Source organism: Sinohyriopsis cumingii, chromosome 1, assembly GCF_028554795.1.
Source record: "Sinohyriopsis cumingii isolate HCF-2022 chromosome 1, ASM2855479v2, whole genome shotgun sequence".
Classification (NCBI taxonomy): domain Eukaryota; kingdom Metazoa; phylum Mollusca; class Bivalvia; order Unionida; family Unionidae; genus Sinohyriopsis; species Sinohyriopsis cumingii.
In genome coordinates, this window is record NC_142961.1 from 63,299,698 (window position 1) to 63,324,688 (window position 24,991).

The 24,991-nt window shown below is 37.8% G+C and overlaps 1 protein-coding gene across 3 annotated transcripts in view; it reads left to right on the forward strand.

The window, feature by feature from the left end:
* Positions 1-945: 945 nt before the first annotated feature.
* LOC149806992 (phospholipid phosphatase-related protein type 5-like) overlaps positions 946-24,991 on the forward strand; it is a 58,852-nt gene continuing 34,806 nt past the window's right edge. The window contains exon 1 of one of the 3 annotated variants that reach the window (XM_089960451.1): positions 946-1,016. In XM_089960451.1, coding sequence (XP_089816577.1) covers positions 995-1,016 — 22 coding nt within the window. In that variant the 5' untranslated portion in view covers positions 946-994. Of the gene's footprint in view, positions 1,017-7,136; positions 7,289-24,991 lie in introns of those variants that run through there. The other 2 variants (XM_089960460.1, XM_089960467.1) reach the window with 2 other exon arrangements.

Sequence of the window (24,991 nt, forward strand, 5' to 3'; positions counted from 1 at the left end):
ACTAGGTTAAACAGATGTATGCATATTCATGAGAAACGATGAAATCTCTGCACAGGCGGCCACGGGTGATAAAGGAGCGTAGCGGATTCTCGCTTGTGGCTGGCGACAATGTTTCCCGTGCATGAACAGTGCACCATTCTCATACACGTCAATGAAAATGTCCGTTTCATCGATCGATAGGTTGCTGATTTTAGAAGGGAAACTTCGATTGGCTCATTCAAACAGCTTTAACGGTCATGTATGGGTTACAAAGGCGAGAAAGGAAAGGGCAACTCCAAACAGGCGGCCACCTGAGATAAAGGGGGGGGGGGGCTAGCGGATCTATCGCCCGTGGTGTGCGACGATGATTCAACTTTTGACCAAGTAGAACTCAGGTTGAACCATGTGCCTAATTTCATGACCTTCCTCTAAATAATTTAGGAAGAGTAGCCATAACAAAAAAATTTCCAACGGAACCCTGACGAATATGGAAAACGTTGCAAATGCTATTCTGGTCTTTGACCAGTAGAGCTAATATATCTCACCACCTCCAAGAATAATGGAAGTATACAATAGTATGAAGGGCTCAATTTTCAGTACTCATATACATTCTGCACACGTTAAACTACCGTTATTTTGATAGTCTTTGGTCAGGTCATTAGTACTAGACGTAGCCATTGAATCGATACCATGAAACCAATATATTTCACTGTTTACTAGGGATAATACTTCAATGTTACGAAGTATGAAGTACGCAGGGCAAGAAGATCACCTTTCTGACATGTTAGGTTCTTCGTTTTGGATAATGAGCAAACAAACTAAGAACCAAACATGCAAAATAAAAAAGAATTTTAATGAATTCACGAGAAGTCCGTTCCTTCCCTATATTTTTCTTTTTCAACTACTGAGAATTGAAACCATTTACATCACGACATGCACGTGCGCTGTGTATACCCTTCATCGTAACCAGTGCAGTCGAAGCGTGCGTGCTGTCAGCGTGTAGCGGAAAAAGGACATGTTGCCAAAAGACAAGAAAGGTATGTTATTTTTGTTTTTTTGTCTATTTTCCTTGTTACCAAGGTCTGTACAGTTAACACAGATCACTTTCTCTTGATCTGAATATTTAATTTTATACCATGTGACAACAATCCAGAAGTTCAAGATGAGAATACTGTACAAGCCGATAAATATAATACACATTTTGAATGTCGCACGTGTTCCTCCCATAGCTGGATGAATAAATAAATAATTCACACACTAAATATTGTTATGCAAAGTTACCAAATGAAATGAAGAAAATTGAGGTACATCGGTATGTTATCGTACTATTTGCATTTACGTGTATTTCACTTCGCACTACCGCGAATCCATAGAGTATTTATCATAGTTCTAAAGCGGCTATCTTGTGCCAAAAAGGTGACTTTCATTTTAAAATAGAGTTGCATAGTAGGGGTAGGAACTATTTTTAAGACCACGACTTGAATGTTTAAACAATACAACAAAAAAAAAAAAAAAAAAAAGAAGCAGCCAAATGCTCGTTTTTTGACCATATTCGTGCGAAAAGGGAGGCAATTCAAAATCAACAGTTAAAGCATACCTGTGAACTGTGAATATCTGTTTAAAGATAAATGGTAGAAAGTGATATGTACAGACTATTTATTGAAATAGACTTATCTTTATAAGAACGTTGGTATAAATTAGTGAAATAGGCTTACTTTTTATAATTGTTTTTTAGAGTTGCTAGTCCTTAATCTATTGATTGAAATAGACATTGTACTTTGAAAGTTGGCTGAAGTTACTCGTCTTGAAATAAAGGCACATATGCAAAACTAATTCAGGAATAATTCTTTGTTTCTTAATCTTTAATTCGTTCACGGCAAAAATGCAGTAAAAAATAAAAATATTGCTCACATGCACAAGAAAGTCATAGTTACCAACTTTTCACTGCCATGATTACGTTAATTTTCTCATTGTGCACCGTCTCCCAGGACTATTGCGATTGACAGCAAAACTTTATGTAGGAACTTCGATTAACACAGTACATGACTCGGTACGGGAAAAATTTACATAAACTTGTCATAACTGACAGAAACTCGGTAAAGTAGCAGTTAACGAACTGTATTTAAACTGACTACACACCGGCATTTACAGCGTACGTAACTTGTATAAATGAACGAGTTCATAAGCATATGTAAATTTACACCATTTCAAAGAGAAGATTTGTAATTTTTATATAAACAGACTCAGAGGGGATTGTTTAGCGTCTTTGGGAACAAAATGTTTTCATAATATTTTACATGATAGCATATCGCAAGCTGAGGGATGTATTATAGGAAATGAAAATGATTCGTGCGATGCTATGGGATTGTTTTCTTTATTCCTCAACGCAGTTCAGAACAGCTTCTGATGACATCTATCATTAAACTCTCACGAATGTGAGCATAGTAGTTATGGGTCCGCTCCGGTGTTTCTCATTTTTGCTCCGAGTTTACAATTTAACGAAAGGGTATTTCCCAGATGATCCCCAATGGTAAACTTTGTTATGGAAAACACAACGAGAATATTATAAGGAATGTTTAAAGAGCACGCCATCTTCCCTTTTTACACTGAATTGTGGGGATTTAATTTAAACTGAAATCTTGCTTGTAGAGTATTATCTCAGAGAAAATTGCGAACTCTGCATGACTTTTTCACTTTCGGAACTTAAAACACACACACACACACACACACACACACACAAACTTTATAAAAAAAATACGTTTTTGCTATTTCACAATTCCATTAGTGCACTTTTATAAAACCGTATTGATTCCACTGTGAAAATTTATTTATGTTTAAGGACACGATAAGGCAGTAATTGCTGTGCACGAGAAGGCAGCCATTTTCATCAGCTGCCTGTTTCAGAAACCACATGGTTTCATAATAATGATCAAAACTAAACAAGTCCAGGAATCGAAAGACATGCGAGTCTATGCTAATTTTCTCTACATTGCAATAGTTTTGGAGCAAACGACCGTGTATTTTCGCTTTCATAATTTTGTTCCTTCTAGTTTTATTTACAAATGAATTGAAAGAATAAAACGTATATAATTTTTCTTTAATTTAAATCCAGCAGGTTTAAATGTAATGTTAATATATTTTCTTTGTAGGTCTCTTTATTTCCTATAATTTGGTACATTTCAAACACATTACTGCCTTAAGGAATGATGTTTTATGAAGAGCAGAAATGGTATAATAAGATATTTTCAGAATACTTTGGAATTACACAAATCCACTCTTTACCGAAGTTTTAACCATAAACTAAAAAGGGTTTTATTATGCATCATATTTATATACCATCCTACCAATAATCACATAACTTGGCGAAGGGATGCATCTGCGGGCACATATTTACAACAAAAATAGGTCACTTTGACCTATATTAAAAATTATTTGATTTTTGCTAATTTTTGTATTAAAGGAAAATTTATCCGTCGCCGGTAAAGGTAGTGTCACTGTCTCCTCTATCAATTTTCGCAGACTTTGGTTATTATTCGTGTTAAAGTTAATTGTTCACGGCAAGGTGATCGGATGCATCTGAGAGTACGACATTCGGACCACAAAACGGTCGCTATGGTCTACATCTAGTGTGGCCGATATTTACATTAATTTCACATAACCGTGTACTTCAGAATCGTAAAGCTTTGTGGTCGATTTGATTTCTAGGAGTTGTACACCTTCATAACAAAAGTAACTGACATAGAGTTCCATTTTATACGTCACAGTATTCACCAGTGTGTGATAAGGTTCATATAGAGTGCCAACGTCATAAGATAGGATAGTTGTAACTAAAAAATTAAGGGATTTTTTTGTTGGCAAGTGATAAATTACAGATGTAGCTGTAAGTAGTCATGGTACTCTAAAGAAAACAGAAAAGGTAGCTGATATTTAGGAGTCAAAATGTTAAAGGAAATAGTCGATGGAAAATGAATAAATATGTTTCTTGTTCGATATCACTGACATGCGAATGTCATGAAATTTCATTGTATAATTAATCACCTGGAGTGTTCCTGTTTGTTTGTGACCCCAAAGGTCAATTTAAGCCAGAATTTAAATTTTCAGCAATCCACTTTTAATGACTGCTGGAGACTACCAAATGCATTGTTGGCGATCCTTGTCTTCGGTGATACATCGTTCTTTTACCGTCTGTGTTAAACTTGGATGTCAGTTCCGTTTACTGTTTGTTCTAAAACTGTATTTATATGGATGTTCCGAAAACTCCCCAGTGCCTATAAAGCGCCGTAGCGGACAAAAGCTGGTCCAATCAGAACGTTGCCGTTGAAATTTTAAAGTCGTATGTCCAGAATTTCAATTTCACGTGTTGTATCAAAAATGCTTGTCCTTAAAGTTCCATTTTCTAGGTCGAGCTTTTAGATTTTATCTGTTGAATTAAACAGTAGTGGTTCAAAGTTATATTTTCTATATCGAGGTTTTTAGATTGTGTCCTTTGAATTACACGCCGGTGGTTGAAATTTCAATGTCATACGTCGAGAATTCCTAATTTACATATTGGTTCAAAGAGTTTGTTGAAAGTTCCAATTCATATGTTGAATATTTAGATTTCATCTGTTGAGTTACAGTGCCTGGTTGAAAATTCGATATCCAATATTGAGCTTTTAGATTGTATCTTCTGAATGACATGGCGGTTTTGAAATTTTAATGTCATATGTCGAGAGTTTCAATTTAATATGTTGAATCGTATTGATTGTGCTGAAAGTTCCATTTCGTATGTTGAGTTTTCAGATTGTATCTGTTGAAGTACACAGCGGTGATTGGATATTTTATTGTGCTTGTCAGAATTGTTGTCTTTATATGGTGAAATGATCTGTTAGTGTTACAAGTAACATTATACAATGTCCACTTTGACAATGACAAATAATATAGAGTATTAAGATACATCATTCGTGTATTCAATTATGAGGCGCCATTACATTTCATGCCTTTACAGTTTGAAAGTTACCATTCACAGGTCGAGAATTACTATGAATTTCTTCGCTAGAGGTAGCTCTCGTGAAGGAACCGCGTTATTTTTAAACAAGGGGGCTGCTTCTCGGTGCTGTGAAATTCAACAGATGAAATCAAGATACTCGCCATATGTATTGGAACTTTCATCGCAAACAGTTGCATATAACGTTTGAATTAGGAATTGTCAACATATGCAATTGAAATTTCAACCACCGCTGAGTAATGCAAAACATACACTATAAAACGTCGATATAGGAAATAGAACTTTGAACCGTCACTATATAATTCAACATCTAAAATCTAAAATTTCGATCTAGAAAATGGAACATTAAGCACATGCAAGTTGATCCAACACGTGATACTGGATTTCTCGACAAACGACATCGAAATTGCAACTGCAGCTTTTTCACTGGACCAGCTTTTGTCCGTTATGGCGCCTCATACAGTGCCCTTCAAAAGCTGCAGTGAAGTGAACCATTGCACTTGCTCTACATGTACGTCTCGTCAAGGAGTTATATCTTTGCCGGATAACTGCTTGACTTGTAAGGCAGACATCATTCTATAACTTATCACATCATGCCGGGAATGATCAAAATTGCTTGAGGAAAAAGCTGGCCGCCATTTGCATCTTCTCTTTCATCTTTAGGTCGATCAAAAGCCGAGAATGTTACTTTTAACGTCATCGTGAAGCTTCACTCTCACGCGCCTAACGGGCATACCATCTTCTTTTCGTGACAAAGTGTGTGTGTGTGTGTGTTTTTTTTTTTTTTTAGAGTGAAGAATAAGTTGTTTATATATCTTTGCATTAAAGAAAATGTGATACCTCTTGCACATCCATACCACCGCTCTCGTGGCCAAAATGATTCTGCCTCCCGCCTCAGCTGCAGGAAGTCGCGGGTTTGAACCCCTCCCGAGTCATCCAAAAAGATTTATAAACCATGACACTTGCAGCTGCCTCGCTTAGCGCTCAGCATCAAACGTTTAGTTTTAGGGTTGGTTGGCCTGATGTTGGGATAACGTGACTGGGTGGAACATGATGCTACATGTCTGCGGCATGCTGCCCCAGTGCTAGACATCACTATACACTGCGACACGACAGACATGGTAGCATAACTAAAACTGATAAAGCTACCGGTCTGTTAACAATCTAAATCACACACCAAACCAAATCATAACTAAAATGTTGGACTCGAAAGGCGAAGTTTTATTGCATGACATGACCTATTCACATATCCATGCATGTTTTAAATTATGCACACACGCTAGTATGGATGTATATTTACTTGAAATCTGTCATATTATGAGAAAGTCTCCTTAGAAGTAACATCTTTCCGAAAAACAAACAAAACACAACAAACAAAACCCTTCATACAATAGAGGTACTTCAGTATGCATGTGGATGTACAGGTGTGTGTGTGTGTGTGTGTGAGAGAGAGAGACAGAGAGAGAGAGAGAGAGAGAGAGAGAGAGAGAAGTACAATGGAACAAGCAAAGGAAACTGAATACTATCAGTAGAAACGTGACGTGGTGAGTAGTGTGTATCAACTGCCTAAGCAACTCCATGAGTGCAGGGGGAGGGTGTAACAGACCCATTGGGAGCTAAAAATCCCAAGAAATAACTTTCTTTTATTACTGAGATGGGGCCCCAGGATTATTTTTTGGGACTGGGTGGCATACTTTCTTCCAACTCCACACCATGTCGTGTCGCAAAGGTTATCACATAATTTACATTGGCTGTATAAATCCACTTGGATCATGGACAGTAGTCCAGTAAAAATGAACATTGCTTCCATTAATACAAGTTAAAGTGGTGTTTTTACTGGTGGTGGTGGTGGGTTATATTTTTCTGCCGCCTAAACATCTGCTGTAGCCACATTCAACGATAGGAAGACGTGAATTTTTCTGTCTCCATGTTTTTCTAAAATCGTCGGGGATCATCGAGTCCGTGTGTCCCTCGGCAACTACCTCCTCCGAAACCTCTGAGTGGGCCATGGTTGGAAAGGCGGTGGATTCGAGGAGGTAGGCTAATGAAATTGCGTGGAATTTTGCAATGGATGTAGCTTTAATTCGGACATGCTGTTTAACATTACAATAACTGATTAAATGTTTGTTGCCCTTATAATGTAAATTGGACACAAATTTTAATCATCCAAATCATGCGAAGTGTCGACGTTTTGCCGACATTAGACACTGAGAGATATTAATTATCATACTGATGTACAGGTAGCGGCAAATTAATGCTATATACTGGGGGGCAGATTACCTGACGGCGCACAGTTCACTAGCACGAAAGAGCGACGCATAGGTGAGTGGTTTATACTATGAAAACTGTATTTTATTTACTTTTTATCTCATAAATTATATTAAAAGAATTTAGTATAGAGGATAAAACAACTTAGTTTTACCTGAAATAACATGAACGTATTAAAATTGGAGTAAATTTGCACATTAATATCAATGTAGTGATGTTTCATCGCGTTTATTCAAAGGGATGGTTTCATTATACTGAATATTGCACAAGTACATTTTACATGACGGAATGTCAGAATGGTATCTTCTTGATGATGGCGTTATTCCATACCGATTGCATGCTGTAATTCAACAATGCATTGTTTGCCTATGCAATTATTTGAATCGACAGATACAAACATCTTCTAGGAATGGAATAAGTGTAATTGTATGCATGTATGTATGTATGTATGTATGTATGTATGTATGTATGTATGTATGTATGTATGTATGTGTGTATGTATGTATGTATGTGAGTGTGTGTGTGTGTGTGTGTGTGGATATATATATATATATATATATATATATATATATATATATATAATCGCGTGAGGGATTGTTGGCAGATGTGTTGGTGGCTAAAGCTTTTAATACGATTCTTTCAGTAAGAAAACTCCGTGTCTCTCTGACGTTTTTATTGACAGAGAAAAGGATTGGCTTGGTTTAAATCAGCTTCTATCCCGTTTGTTTCTTTATTATCTACCAAGTCAGTCCGACATTATTTATTTGTCTGTCATTCTATTTTCCTCAGCCTTGCTTCAATATGATAGGTCGTCAGATGAATATCAACTTTTATACTTGCACACCAGATATTTATGGATATGAAATTCACAATACACAGTATACTGTGAAACCCACAATACGCAGTATAAAATGAAACTCACAATGCACAATATAATGTGAAACTCACAATAGGCAATAAAAATGTAACCGACAATGCACCGTAAGATATGAAATTTAATATGACCAGAAAAATATACAACTTGTAATACAAAATAAAATTAAAAAATGTAACCTAATATTATCTTTTTTAACTTCAGTACTCGATTTGGTGAGTGGGTCAATGAAAACAAAACCTACCATTTTTATATTGTTTAAAAATCCATTTATATTCCAACATCCTGCGAAGAAAGCAATAGCTATGATATCAGATTAAGACATTGTTATAAACCTAAAAACTGGGGCATTATTATTGGACAAATTAAGGAAACCCATGTAAACAGAAAGGTTAACGTCTGAGATTAGATAATTGACAACTATGTAGACATAAGAATAATATCATTCTTTTCTAAATATATTCGTAGAATTTGTTGTCTACGCGTAATATAATGAATTATTCAAGAAAATGGTTCATTATTTAAATGGAATCCATATTAAAAATGAAATATATTAATGCCAACTCAGTGCTATGACCCCTACAAAAATATTATTATTTATGCAAATGCAATAAAACGGCTAAATGTGTACTCGTGTGTGAAAAGGAAGTCAACCCATGGCTTGTTATTTGACGTTGATGACTGCCTTAACAAAGGTACATTAATCATTCATGCCACTCGCAATTATCTTTAAAACAGATGCGTTGAATCCAAACAAAAACCCCTATGTTAATTATGCTAGAATTAGTAATTTGAGAAATTATGGGAACAACACTGGCTTACATTTTCCGTCTGAAGTCTCTTTGTGTACCTTGGATTCGCAGTTTCATGTAATTTCTCTGTAAGGCTCTTAGCAGTTATTGATCTAGATGGGCATTAACTTTGAAAAGAAATGTCATTGTGCGTGTGTTTATTGAACTGAGGGAAAATATTCCTAGATGTATGCTTTACGTCTTGATCTGCTGGAAAAGCCGGCATTATATACGTATGTATGCCTGCCAAATGGGTATATATAATGGATGCTCGACCATTAACAAGTCTAATGACCTTATAATTCGTTTCTTGACCTACACAAGTATATATACGTGTCTTTTGTCCTCCAGAGGGAAACTACAAAGTTTGGTGATGATCTGACATGTGCAATTATCCTATGGAAACGTGTTAGCATTTTGTCCTGTGCTGATCTTGTGATCTAGACTTGACCTCAGACCTTGGGCAAGTCAGACTGTATGGCTTGTAATATATCTTCTCAAGTTCTTGATGTATCTGATACAGTTAATACTATATAATAAGATATCGTATAAAAAGGGTTACGTGAGATATTTAAAAATTCTAGAAGACATTTCATATACTCTATAACATTAACAATAAATGGTTTAATATATCTTGGAAGCGTAATAAGATATCGTAATTAAAATTATATACAAGATTTATTATAAAGTTCATGATATATTTTAAAAAAGATCTGTAACAAAGCATGCACGATGTATTATATTATAAAAACAAAATAACCCAGATTCTCACTCCGTTATCAAGATCGCAGGTCTCTCGTCATAAGTGAAACGTGCAGATAAAAGTAAAAAATTTTAAATAATAATAATAATAATAATAATAATATCCTTTATTTATCCAATACGGCAAAATCACCTTATTGCTTGTTTGCATTATGGCCCTTTTAATTAAAATACGTACATTAAATGTATGTGGAGCTAGGAAAAGTTTACAAAGTTAACATCTAATACATACCATAAAGAAATATAACAAACACAAATTATACAAGGTTATCGTAAAGATGTTTCACAGCTACCATCTACAAATGTTGTACCTTTATAGAATCAGTATGGTTCATTAAAATATCTACAGAGGTATAGTCTCTTAAAAGCGAAAAATTAGGAGCTTGTTTAATGTCATGCTGCAACCTATTCCATTAGGTGCTTGTTTAATGTCATGCTGCAACCTATTCCATTAGGTGCTTGCTTAATGTCATGCTGCAACCTATTCCATTAGGTGCTGCAACCTATTCCATTAGGTGCTTGTTTAATGTCATGCTGCAACCTATTCCATTAGGTGCTTGTTTAATGTCATGCTGCAACTTATTCCATTAGGTGCTTGTTTAATGTCATGCTGCAACCTATTCCATTAGGTGCTTGTTTAATGTCATGCTGCAACCTATTCCATATAAATAGACCAGAGTAAGTAACAATTTCTTAAAATACTATAAATCACTGTTTGCACTCGATCGTGTACGTCTTGAAGGAACAGGCTGGTCCTAATATTTCACAACCTTGAACTTTGTCTAGCTTCTTCGGTGTTATATTGGACTTTATACGTACATTAGAGATCTGAAATAAATGTGAGAAAATAAAATGCCTCATTAAAAAAAAAAAGAAAACAATTGCAGTATGCCTAAGAGACATGCATCATAGACCATAGAGCAAAGATATTGTTCAACGTCATGTTCGGGTGACCTAGATGTCACAATGCGCTCACATTTACAGTTCACTGCTATCTCACCTCTGTCCGCGTGGGTCTGAGTCTGCTCGGCTAACGTAAGTATATCAGAAAGCTTGTCAGTAGTTTCCTGTCGGTCGGTGGTTCTTCATTGGGGTTTTTCTGGGTTCTTCCTCCGCCAAATGTACTGGCGCCGATGTATAGTTATCGTGTGCTGAAAAATTGTCAAACCCACCAAAAACCAAACCAGCCAACATTATGTTCAAAGTAAACATTTATCCTGCTTTCTTTCTCTCGACCCCGTTCGCCTTCAAAGTTGACATTTATTCTGCACCCTTCCTCTCAGCCTCGTTATCCTTATTATCCTTCTGTTGTTTGATCTTAGATTTATGTCGTTTCCTCCACCGCTAACTTTTTCTCAACAATATACACAATATAAAGTAAGCAGACAATACCATTGATACTGATTTAAGATAACGTTGGACATAGCCTTGGAGGCAACAGTATGAAAACAGTCACAATAAATAGGTGAACTACAGGATGCACATGTATATAATTTATTGAAGAGAACTCGTTATATCAGCTACAATGAGACTATATTAAAAATTATATTATAAAAATTATATTACATGCCATTTTCCTTCACCGTTCTTTCTTTCAGTCTGATAATTTTGCCTGAGAGGGACTTAAAGTCCGTACCTTACACCTTTTTAGGCCCTTTTTGGGGTATGAGTGCATGACCATACAAATTTGGGCGATAGTGCATGAGAGCTGGGTGATAGTTGCGGTTATTCGAAGAATACATTCGATATATGCTTGAAGCGCGTTAAAACTCCAACCTGTTAGTTTCATCGGTGGGTATGTTTGTATGCGCGTGCGTTTGTGTGATGCGAATCTACATACATGTACATGGATCTATATATAAAAAATTATCGATACGTGTGCCCTTTATTTAGGGGTCGTCCATTAATTATGTCAACAAAGTAGGGGGAGGGGGTTTGAAGAAGTTTGACAATTGTTGACATGGGGGAGGGGGAGTTCAAGATAAATTGACATCAACAATGTTATTTTTTTACAATAAATTTAATAAATCAAAAATAGGTGCGTTGGTATGGCACACACTCGCTCGCCCGTCAACAGCCCACCAGTTTAATCCTAAACCGGTTGAGCTCTTGCCAAGGAAGTCATAGTCTTGCATCATCATATTTTATTTTTATTCAGTGTAGATTGTAGACTGTAGACAGATTTTAAGGGAAGCTGTTACTAAATTCAAAGACTGTACTGAGCCATAGACATCTAAATAGTATATCCATGGACTTCTATTAAATAGCATCTATGTTATATGTATAGATGCTATATATATTGAAGTCCATGAGCTATCCCTCCAAGGATGGATAACTGAGCCTAGGAAACTTGAGAGCTTGACTATTATACAGCCATCTTTAGCATAATACATAAAATAAATTATGTAGCCTTCACAAGCCAGCCGTATAAAATATTGTTAGTTTGTGGGTGGGGTGGGGTACAATTTTATTAGGGGGTCACTGAAAGTTTGACAGTTGTTGACAAGGGGGGGGGGGTAAAAAATTGCCTAAAAATTGTTGACATAATTAATGGACGTCCCCTTACTTAAAACATTGCATATAAATTAATCTTCTAACATTGGGTCTTGATCGTGCAAATTGTATAGATCTAGATTTTACGAGCGAATTTCCTTTATGCTCACTATCAGTGATAACACTGACAAACTTCACGGCCGGATCACGTCACGTGTTTTGGAGGGGGTTTCCAAAATATCAAAAGAACTTTCCTTGAAAGGACACCAAAGCAAAAGTCGGCGAGTCTATTTACTTGAAGTGTGCATAATACTCAATATCACATGCGCAAGAATAAAACGATGGTCCAATATCAAGTGACAAGTGCCTGTACGCGTGTGTGTGTGTGTGTATGTGTGGTTTCTTTTAGCCGGGGGTATGGTGGGTCCGGGGTTTCCTGATCCGGCCTTGAAACCTATAATTTGTGGCACAACCATACCTAGTTGAGGACGGGGGTTTCGGGCAAGCTGTTTTAGGGTGTTAAGCGGTGCCTTTTGTTTCTGTTTGGAACGAAAATTCCGTGGGACCGCAAGAGGACAAGTGATCTAAAGAGCTCACCGCTATGGATCACTGTCATCTCACCTCTGTGTGTGTGGGTTCGAGTCTTGGGCTCGGTCAATATGGGTATGTGAGAAAGCTTGCCGGTAGCTTCTCGTGGGTCGGTGGTTCTTTCCGGGATTTTCCAGGGTTCTTCCCCCATCATTTATACCAGCCTCTTTTTATCAGGCATTGTCGGAAAAACAACCACAAAACCAGAATGATGGTTGCTGGAACTGATATTCATTTCTGACACTGGTTAAATCAGAAATATTCATTGATATTATACAAGGCCTACCACCCGTAGGTGTGTTTTACTGCTACACGTGTTCAACAATTAGGTACGACTGGCAAACCGTAACGTGATATGAACTATTGGATATGTTTTAGGTAACTGTTAAATGTCCCTGTATCTTTCCATATCTTGTATGATTGCAGTCTTTAAATCCAAAAACCAACATTGTGATTACATTTATATTATTGTGTCTCTTGACGCAAATTGGAATAATATAAAACAAACACATAGGACCCTGAAACTTTAAAGGAAAGAATCTGCTTCATCTTAATATTAAGAAAGCCTGAGAAAAATGTTGTTTACTGAAGTTGTGGACGAATATTTTAAACTAAAAGTAATGTGGGCAATACGGTTTTAAAAATTGTCTACAGTCAGACGGTTTTCATCCTCCAATTTGCAATTACATAACAAATATGGGCGGTGGAGTAATTATATACATATCGGATATGATGCACCAAATTAGACGCTAAGATTTACAACGACGAAACAACGGGAGTCTTTGGGTAGAAATAGTTTTAAAAAAGAATTCGGTTGCTCGTCAGCCCTCTATAAAGATCCCCAAATAATCAATCAGGTATTAGTTTTTGGTCACTATCTGATAGGGCAGTTTATGTAGGTACGAGTTCCACATCGATGGTTGTATTATTGGGAAATTGTATTGAAAACGTTCTTGCTCCAACAAAAAATAAGGGTATCTTCCAGACCACAAGTACATATAATTTATCCAGTGTTGTCTCCCAAACAGCTAAAGAGTGACAGACAATTCTTCAACTTTGTTGGACCCAATACTTGTTGTCAATAATATCCAACTCATGGCAGAGGGTACAAATGCTGTCGCCCGTAATATTAATGATCATAGAACACTATTTGTCTATCCATTTTACAGTGAAACTAAATCGATGCTTCAAGCTCCCCTCACCCCACCGCTCTGGTGGCCTAGTGGTTAGAGCGTCCGCCTCTGATGTGAGAGGTCGTGGGTTCGATCCCCAGCCGAGTCGTACCAAAGACTTACAAAATGGTACTAACAGCTGCCTCGCTTGGCGCTCATCATTAAGAGGTTAGTATTAGGACTAGTCGGCCTGGTGTCAGGATAATGTGACTGGGTGGGACATCATGCTACATCTCTGCGCCCCAGTGCTAGACATCACTATAAACTGCCACATTGCAGACATCGTAGTGATATGACTGAAAAATTGTTAAAGCTACGTTAAAATCCTAATCACACACACCCCACACCAAAGCAAGGAATGATAGGAATGTAGGCTTTAATGAGCCCAATGGTCAGATCAATAGCTTTAAGTGGGATCAATTATTTGGTCATTGGTCGAATACACTGGACAACAAATTTTTACAAAAGTCATGTTACTGAAATAAAATTAGTCAATTCTTATCAATTTTTATGTGCTGAACACGAATATGACAGTCAAATTGCAAAATTGGCTCTAGTTTTTTTGTAATCTGCAAGAAATTAATGTTTACATAACGAAATGCATTCCAATAGTAAAAGGTCAACTGTAATAGCCTACCTATAAAAAATCAAGTCATTGACTACATCTTAGATTTCTTCGCCTGTCTCTTGTACAGCTGTTCGGGAGCATCTCTGAGGAGTGTCCAGCAGTAGTCAGCCAGCATTGTAGTGGACCATTTTCCCTGGTATCTTTGTTCCATTGTTGCGATATCTTGATGAAAACGTTCGCCGTGTTCATCACTAACAATACCACAGTTGCTAGGAAAGAAATCCAAATGGGAATGAAGGAAGTGAATCTTTAGAGACATATTGCAGCCAAGTTTCTTATACTTCATCAACATGTCTTCTACTAGTTCCTTATAGTTTTCTGCCCTAACATTTCCGAGGAAGTTTGTAGAAACTAGGCGAAAAGCATTCCATGCTTGTTTCGCGTCACCTTCCAGCAAGTTGTTGAACCGGTCATATTTGAAAAGCTCTCGAATCTGAGGACCCACAAAAACTCCCTCTTTAATCTTTGCTTCGCTGAGTCGAGGTAATTTTTCATGCAGGTATCGGAATGCTGGCAAAGTCCGGTCAATGGCTTTCACGAAGTTCTTCATCAAACCTAGTTTGATGTGAAGGGGTGGTAGCAAGATTTTCTGAGCCTCAACCAGAGCTGGGTGTTGGATATTCTTCTCTCCAATGGCTACATTCTGCCTGTGAGTCCATTCCTTCCTCATGTAGTGCATTTCCCTTGCTCGGCTATCCCACTCGCATAAGAAACACATGTATTTTGTATATCCTTGCTGCAGTCCCATTAAAAGGGCAACTACCTTCAAATCACCACAGAGGTGCCAGCTGTACTTGTTATACTCAATGGAATTCAGTAGCTGCCTTAAGTTATCGTATGTCTCTTTCATGTGGACAGCATACGCTACTGGAATAGATGGAAGAATGTTTCCATTGTGCAAAAGCACAGCCTTGAGACTCAGTTTCGAAGAGTCCACAAATAGTCTCCATTCTTGTGGGTCATGAGTGATTTTTAAAGCATTCATGAGGCCCTCAATATCGGAACAGAATATCAGATTACTTTCCTTTCTGAAGAAAGGCTCCAATTGCTGGTGGCGCTTTCGATATGCAGTAATTGTGACATCTTCTTCTAGAAGATTCCATTGTTGGAGTCTTGATCCTAGCAATTCTGCCTTGTTCTTTGATAAGTCCAAATCACGAATCAGGTCATTTAGTTCTTCCTGTGTTATTCTGTGTGGGGTTGATGATGCACCACAGTGAAAATCTGGATCACTGCATGCTGATGGACCAGGAGAAGAACAGGTCGACTCACCTTTGTCTTCGTCAGATGAATCAAGAGAATATTCTGCTGGAGGTTCTGGAATAGGAAGTCCCTCACCATGTGGAACTGGTCTCAATGCAGACGGAATGTTTGGGTAGACTATTCTCGACTTCTTTCGCTTCGTTATCCCGCCGGAAAGAGGAGGAACCAAGCAGAAGTAACAGTCATTTAGGTGGTTGCTTGGCTCTCTCCACACCATTGGGACTGCAAACGGCATTGATGACCTTTTGCAATTCAACCACTGTGAAAGCTGTGTTGTACATGTAGCACAGCATATATGCGGAGCCCAAGGCTTGTCTTGGTCACCAACCTTGCATCCGAAGTAAAGATGATATGCCTTCTTCACTTGAGAATTGATACTTTTCTTCTGGTTGGCAAATGTCACTTCCCCACAAATATAGCAAAAATTGTCCGCGGTATTAACACACTTTCGAGGCATTACTGTTCTTTATTGTACGTAAATGGATAAAATAATAAGTTTTATGTAACAGTAGCTTGAACTGTCTCGCACAACGTCTAAAATATTTTAAATGCTGAACCTATCTGATTGGGCTTTATATAGTACACTGCTTACGTCAGCTTCAGCAGCCGCCTGGCATTAGTATAATAGGCCTACACATGTATAGTACACTGCTGACGTCAACTTACTTCAGCAGCCGCATGGCATTAGTATTGCATTGCATCAGAAAATGATGCAATCAACTGTGGATGATGTGAGCATGATGGTATTATGCAATGTTACATCATTATTCCGGATGTTGCTGCAGTCCTACTGGAGAAATTTACACAGTGAAACATAGAAAATGAGGTATATGAATATCTTCAAAACGAGAGCCAATACAAATTTTTCACGGTTATATTCGTGTTCGGCACACCAAAATACTACAGATTAGGGCCTTTTCAAGTCAGTAATGATTTCACTGTTGACCAGTGATATTAATGCTTGTTTTAATAGTTTCAACGTTACATTCTTAACATTAATCAAAGATTGTATTCAAAACAAAAAGGTTATGCTAAGACCAGACGACACAAAAATATGGTATGATTCCGATATCAGGACACTCAGTAGAAACGGGATAGAACACGAAAAAAGGCTATTCATCCGTGCCAGTAACTCGACATATTTGAATGACTAAATAAATATGAAATAAAGTTCATTCAACGGAGAAGGAGTCTGAATTATTAATTTTAACATAAGCGCAAGTTTAACTTCTCTACTATATACAGTCCCAGAAATTCTTGGTGAATTGCTAGATATTTCCTGACAGAATCGAAATCTACGAACCAAATACCGCTAATACAGTCTCCAGATCCTCGTAAATCCGATTAGTTGTATGTGAAGATGTTAACAAAGCTGTATTTGTGTCAGTATTGATGTTCGATGATAAAAAAAAAATGGACTCTTACAGAAATCGTCCTTAGAACTTGTAATGAACTATCATTTATTAGGATTACTCAGAGTTTTGGATGCTGTACAAATGTTTGATGTCATTAAGGCGAGTGGTCCCGATGCCATTAGTCATAAAATGCTCAAACCAGTTTCACAGTCACTACGTAGATAATTAAGAGGAAATCCCAAACTAACCAAAGCCTGAAATCAAATTATAGGTTTGTCAGTACAAACACTTTTATTAAAACTACGAAACGGTTTAATTCCAAAATTGCTTAAATCTGTTTCTGCATCGATGGCACCTTATCTAGAATCTTCTATTTATGCCTTTTTTGTTGCTCCATCTCATTATTTTCTCCCAATAAAGCCATTTTAATAATTATTTATGAAATTAATTAGGTACCTATGCCAGCCATGTTCAATGTTTGTATTATTAAATATTCTTGGTATGTAAGAGGCGATAACAAGTTATTAGTACCATTTAGCCAATTCCCGTTACATTGCTTGCAATACAGCAGTGTTAAAACACATTTAGTACTGCTCAAGGACGAAGTAAATCTTGAGGTTTCATGAACCTATGCACACGACCATTCCAATCAGAAAAAAAGTAAAGCTGTGCAAACCACAGTACAATCGTGGAATGTAAATAAGTAGTGACCTACAATATCAGTGGCGCAAATGAATTGCTCTGCCCTTAAAAAAAGAAAACAGAAACAAAATCAATGGAGTTGAATTTCAAGTAGAAAACTACTAGACAATAAAAATGGGTAAAGATACATGTGCGATTATGCTTTAGACCGAGATTGATTGAACAGATTAAGCTGCATGGCGTATGTCGAAGGCGACAAACCATTTACCATCGGCTCGAATACGAAAAGAGGCAATTTGAATTTATAAGGCGTTAAATTGGTTCGATATCGTACACATTAGACAGACCTTGAAAATGGTACCTTTATTGATTACTAAGCCATTCCCTGTTTCTGTCATCTTTGAAAGCACAATTTATTGTATTGATTTAGTGTCACTGGCATCATTTGGTCCAACGTTGAGTAGGATTAAAATATAAGAACAGCGGAAAAGATCTGCTAACTTTCCTGTCATTGCTTCACGCTGGTGGCCAGTACAGGAATTATATTTTAACAAAAGAAACTGTGTTACTCTAGGCAAGCAAAAAGGTGTGATGAACTTGGATTGGGTTCACCAGCTGCATCAATGTTTAAATAAGAACTTTGCAGGAATATCGTACACTAAACAGACATGAAGGACACAGAAAACACCTTATCATTATATGGACATGTTCAGTGTGTATCTCAAGGTGACTCTATTTTCTCGAGTCTTTGTTGTTTGCATATAAACATGTTGGTGATTTCATCAAATGACGAAGATTTTCTGGGGTAAGCCATTTTGATCCAAGTCTCATAATAAGTTGAACTTTTGTCGCACATTCTTTTTTCTTTCTTTTCTTTTCTTTTCTTTCTTTTTTTTTTTTGTCTTCTTAGTTTCAATTAAATGGACAAAGATGGTGTAAATGGAAGCTTATGCTAAAAACAACACGAACAAACTTGGCAATCTTAGCTACTAAAATGTGTGTGTGTGTGTGTATCGCCTAGGAGATACTGCAAATATCGTGTTTGTGTATATTCATAATTTAATTTCTGCACTGTCTGACCACATCGCGATGGCGAGGGTAAGGTGGATTGACATGGAGTTCATCATACAGATTTTCGTATGCAAAGGTTTTACCCCTATGCCATTTTTTTTTAATACCATAAGCGTCATGTCTAGACAGTAGGTCGAATTCCATGCACACCTAAACACGTACAGGACATTCATCCTCGTGAGCTTTCACTACGCATCATTTTGTGGCGTCAAGAGCAATCAAGGTCGTCATTAGTATGGATTGTATTAGGTAATTGGGAAACCAAGCAAGACGAGTATTCTTGAAAAAATAAAATACAAATCCAGATTTTAGAGTATTTTCACAACCCATTTTCACTGTTTATTTGTTAAAGTTATAGTTTAAACATAGGGTCCAACTTTATTTAAAATGCTAACATAAATTCGGGATATAGACATAAAAAGAAAAATTAAAGTGGTTTCTGATACCTTTCTTTCCACCTTTTGACCCTCAGTCCAACTTTATGTAACAAGCATTCGTACGTTTCAAATGCACGAGCTTTGCTCATATTGTTATGGTGTTACGTATATCTCTAGTACATGACTGAATTAACATCATGTGCAATGTTTGCTCATGACCTTCAATTGTTGCGATTATCGATAAAGAAGATATTGCATAGCTAATTTTGTACACGGGTACAAATTCTATTTTAAGATATTACATACCATGTAGATTGCATATCATTTATAAATAGACGTTAAGGGTTTAATCATAAAACCTGTTGACAAGTTTCGGGTAATTTCTCATTGGCTGCTGGGTTCAGGTGGGTTCTTAGAAGAATTAAGTTATATCCCATTGGATGGGTTAGGTCACTTGAACAGCTATTGTGAAACATTAGATTGAGTAGTAAGATCTGTCATGTGGGGTATATTGCATCATGCATGCGTAATAGACGCTCAGGGCTGGCAAGGTGTGGGTGGGTTGGGGTGGTGTGGCAACCGGGTATATATCCATGGCCCGCACGGTGGTCTGGGCCGAACAAAACTTATTTCTATAAAAGAAAAAAATATCTGAACAAGAACTAGGAGAGGCACGGGTGCTTCTTACCCGAGGGCCCGTGATCGCTCTCTACGGTCCATTAATTATGTCAACAATTTTTATGCAAGTTTTTACCCCCTCCCCCCCCCCCTTGTCAACACCTGTCAAACTTTCAGTGACCCCCCTAATAAAATTATGTCAAAATTTTTTACCCCGCCCCCCCACAAACTAATAATATTTTATACGGCTGGCTTTTATGCTAAAAATAGAATTATGGAAATTAAAAGGTCTACAAATAAATTTTAATACATTTTTTTACTTGTTTAACAGATTTCAAATTGACTATAACACTTTGAATTCATGAAAAAATCGAGGCTTTATATTTTAGCTTCTATCATCTTCCCATAGGGAAGCCAAATGTTCCTCAATTGTTATAATGGGCATAGTGGCTGATTCATTAATTTCTTCAGATTAATACCATATGTGGTTAATCTGTCTACAGTCTACAATCTACATTGAATAAAAAACAAAATATGATGATGCAAGACTATGACTTCCTTGGCAAGAGCTCAACCGGTTTAGGGTTAAATTGGTGGGCTGTTGACGGGCGAGCGAGTGTGTGCTATACCAACGCACCGACTAATTTCCTATTTTTTGATTTATTAAATTTATTGTAAAAAATAACATTGTTGACGTCAATTTATCTTGAACTCCCCCCTCCCCCATGTCAACAATTGTCAAACTTCTTCAAACCCCCTCCCCCCTATTTTGTTGACATAATTAATGGACGACCCCGCAGACACTTAGAGATGTATATCAGGGGAGAACTATGCAATTAATTCATTCTTATTTAGGATTCGTTCCTACTTCGGATTCTTTTTTACATCGTAAAATCGGTTTGCAAATGTATTTATACTGTGCTGAGATAATTTGAGAGAAGGGATTTGTTATGATTATTCACTAAGTGCTCATTGGACTTAGAACAGGGTTCTGTGACTATTTGTAATTATTCAAAGGAGTTCCAAACAATGCCATTGATACGTACGTACATTCGAGGATCTGAAATCCATTCGGAACATCGGATTCTTTGGACCTGAATAAAACATTTTAGGATTATTTTGGATTCAATTCATAATACTGTAAGTTCTTCTTTCATTAACATTGTATAACTTTGACAATTTAATTATTTGTTAAGTTTTATAAACCTTCTTGGTTTTGATTCATTCTGTTACTTAGTTTATGACCATAGAGTCGTAACAATATACAATCAATAACCTCGGTAATTAGGAATGCCATCATACGTATAAGAAAAGCCGTCGTATCTGGTCATTATGTAGACTCGCAAGAGCGGTCTCTTTGTTGATTTTACAAACTGTTTGATATTTCAAACCAAATTATTTAATTTTTGGAATATATTACTGCTGATGTTATTAATGTGGTTTGGTAGTATTCCTAGTGGATACATTCGTAACAATGGGAGAAAACTTTCATAAAGGATGACATTTTATTTGCTGCATATAATGGAGTAACACTCGCCCCATGCTGTTTCTCAGTTTCAGTGACGGAAATTGGACTTAAACGAGGAGAACCTACTTTTTAATCCAGGACGAGTTTGATGCGTGCATTTAGATGTGCAAACCACATGCCGCAGATAAAAAAATCTTAAGCACTGTGCAAATAAATTTCATGTATATGTATAGATTATGCCTTGTTTCCTCTTTCTCTCCTTTACTAATCAATAAAACAAAGGGTCAATGTAGATACATATTTGCAATTCAATGAATATGGCATGGTTGGATGAGAAATCGTCATCTAGATAAAGCTCTTCGCTAGAGTGAACTCAGTTTTATTTGTCTCGCCTGTTTATTGTTAACTTCCTGTCCAAGACCCAGAGTTGGATTTATATGGCGATAATACGTATGTCAGTAAATAGCGTAAATAGAAAATCCAGTCAAAAGGTGTCCCGGCACTTGGGCATCAAAATTGACCTTGGGCCACTATAGCGTTAAGGGAAAGTGGAAGATAGGTTGGGGGTTTGGGGGTTGGGTTAGTTGTATAGGGACAATATCTAAAGTTTTTTTTTAGGTAAAGAGAGCAAATCTTTTCTAGGCAAGGTAGTGGCCCTGAAAAGGGCCATTGGTTTTCTTGTTAACACCATTCCGTTAACACAGAGAGCATTGCATAGGTCTTCTTCTCTTTCTCAAACTTCATCTGATTTCTGGACCGTAGATGAGGACTCTCTAAATCCTTCTTTTCCAAACGCTCGTATCGGTGATCCGGATTATAGTCCATGATGATTCGACATACATGGGTTAGTCCGTACGGAACAGAATCTACGATACGAGAGTAGACGATTAAGCGTTAGTCTACATCGTGTGACGAGAACAGGTGAAGAAAATGAAGTGAACCGCGGTTATTGACAGTGGAAGAGCGGATCGAAACAGATTGAGTTTTTTTTTTCTCCAATCCAAACACGCGTTACAAAATTCCGTCACAGCGCGGAGTCTGTCTTCTAATTCGAAGAGACTACATGTGATGTCACATTCCCTATATAGATGCGTAAGCGTATGTACGCAGTGAATCTATGCGACTAAAAAGAATATGGATTGGGGTGCACCGGGAGTGGAGACGATAAGCGATGGCATAGCGACAGCTACTAAAGTCAACACGGTCCTAGTTCCAGAAGAGACCGATTTTAAATTGGACTTAGTGAATTTTCTCTCTTCTTCGCAAGAATTTGTTCTGGTATCAGCACCTTTGCCACCTTCTCCTTCCTTACCACACGTCGAGGATTTTAAACAGAGACAGGAAGAAGAATTGGAGAAATTGTTACAGCAGAAAGAAGCAGGAAGTTTTCTCCTTCAGCAGCAACAGCAAGAAGAAGAGGCAAGAAGAAGGAAACGACAGGAAGAAAAAGAACAGGCAGCAGAGAAGAAACAAGGTATAGGGTAGGAGGACAATGAAATTCAAACAGTGACGGTACTCTTAGACATTTTGGCAGAGTTGAGGAGTCCAAAACAAATGTATCAGGTTTCTTTAATACGACCCAAGAGAAAAAGATCCTCCCGAGCCAAACAGCCCAAACTCTGTTACTACACCTGAGATACCAGCCCAAGTGATTTCTACCAAATCATCGACAGTATCAAGTCCAGAAGTAGGCCTTGGAAAAAACTGCAAGACGTCCTGGCGCAAACGCTACACCTTGAAAGCGCACCCTCCAGAAGAACGCAGACCTCTATTGTTTCGAGGCAAAACTTTCAAAAATGGAAAATAAATTCACGTCTATCATCATGATGAGCATTTTGATGCCATTACCAGTATCGCTTTGTTTCTCGGATACAGTTATTACTGTGAGAAATGTGACTATGGCTATAACAATCGAGAGCAACACAAACTTTATGGATGGAAATATGAGGGATGTTTAGCCTCTAAACCCTGCCTGGACCAAAGACAAGAACGAGAGCATTGCCCTGCTTGTCAGTGCACTTTTATCAGCCCTACTTGTTACCAACTACATCTGAAGACGCAAGGTTCACAGCAGAAAAGTGCTTGTCAACTCCTGAGATTGTGCTCTACTTGGGACAAGGCATACGCACCAATATTACCAAGGCTCACGTATGTTCAGAAAAGAAACGATGTCTCATTTGTCACCCAATCGTGGACTTGGAAGACGAATGCTACATTCAAAAATACCATTCCAAACATGAAGAGGAAGATGGCCAAAACAAGAAAGGTAATTTCATCTTTTTCGATTTCGAATGCATGCACGAGACTGGTATTCACATTCCTAATTTCTGCGTGGCTCATCGAGCGTGCGAGAAGTGCATCCAAGAACCTATCTTTTAATAATTTCCCTCACTGCAAAAAGATTCCTGGAGGACGTGAAAAAAAATCTTTCGGAGACCTAACACGCTACCCAATTTCGCCCAATGGATCTTATACCCCATCGACGAAGCGTGGAGCCAAGAGGACATCGAACATTACGGAGACTGTCATCGCCATGCCACGGTGATGGTTCACAATTTCTTGGGGTACGATGGGCAATTTCTTCTCAGATACTATAAGGAACAAAGTATCGAACGTTCGAAAGTCACTTTGAACGGAGCCAAACTTATTTCCATGCACGTGGGACAAGTGTAGTTTAAAATTTCGATGAGTTACTTGGCCATGCCATTGAGTCGAATGCATAAAACGTTCGGAATGACAGAAATGACCAAAGGCTATTTCCGCACTTTTTCAATACCAAAGTCAATCAACACGCCGTTCTACCCCATTTGCCTGAATCTCACTGCTACAACATGCATACCACACTCACGCCTCGGACCTCTTCGACTTTCAGAAAGAAATGTTAAAGTATTGTCGTTCCAACAAGGATATTTTATGGCGTTGCTGTGGAAAATTTCGAGAAATGTTCATGGAGCATGGATGGATGGATCCTTTGAAAGAAGCCCCCACCATTGGCAAAGCGTGTTCTTTAGTGTACTGCCAACGATTCGTGCCCGGAAACACCCTGGCTGTCATAAGACATCAAACGACTAATTTTGTCAAACGTCCATACTCTGTCAGAGCCCAACGCCGGCTACATTACACTTGTGACAAGGAAGACAAATGGATCCAACATGCCCGAAACGGATGGAGGCGAAAAGACCATCGGAACTTATTTGGTGGATGGTTGGGACTTAGAAAACCTTCAGATAGTGTACGAGTTTAACGGGTGCTTATTTCACAGTTGCCCATCCGCTACCCTCAACGTGACACCATACATCAGTTTTTACAACTGACCATGGAAGACTTGTACGAGGCCACTTGTCAGCGGTGCTCGAAGTTAGAACAGCAAGGAAACCAAGTGGTGGAAATAGGATCACCGATCACCGTTTGAAAACCGATCCTGAGTTTAAACGCTTCGTGAAAAGTTATAAGCTGTGGACCCACTGAACCCGCGGAACAGTTTGTACGATGGACGGACGAATGCCACCTGTTTGCTGTACCATTCTGACGGGGAAAAAGGAGAAGAAATCAGATACTTGGACGTGTGTTCGCTGTATCTTTACGTGTGCAAATATTGTCACTTTTCTGCAGGGCACCCGCATTTGCTGTCGGAACACATAGACCTGGACATCAT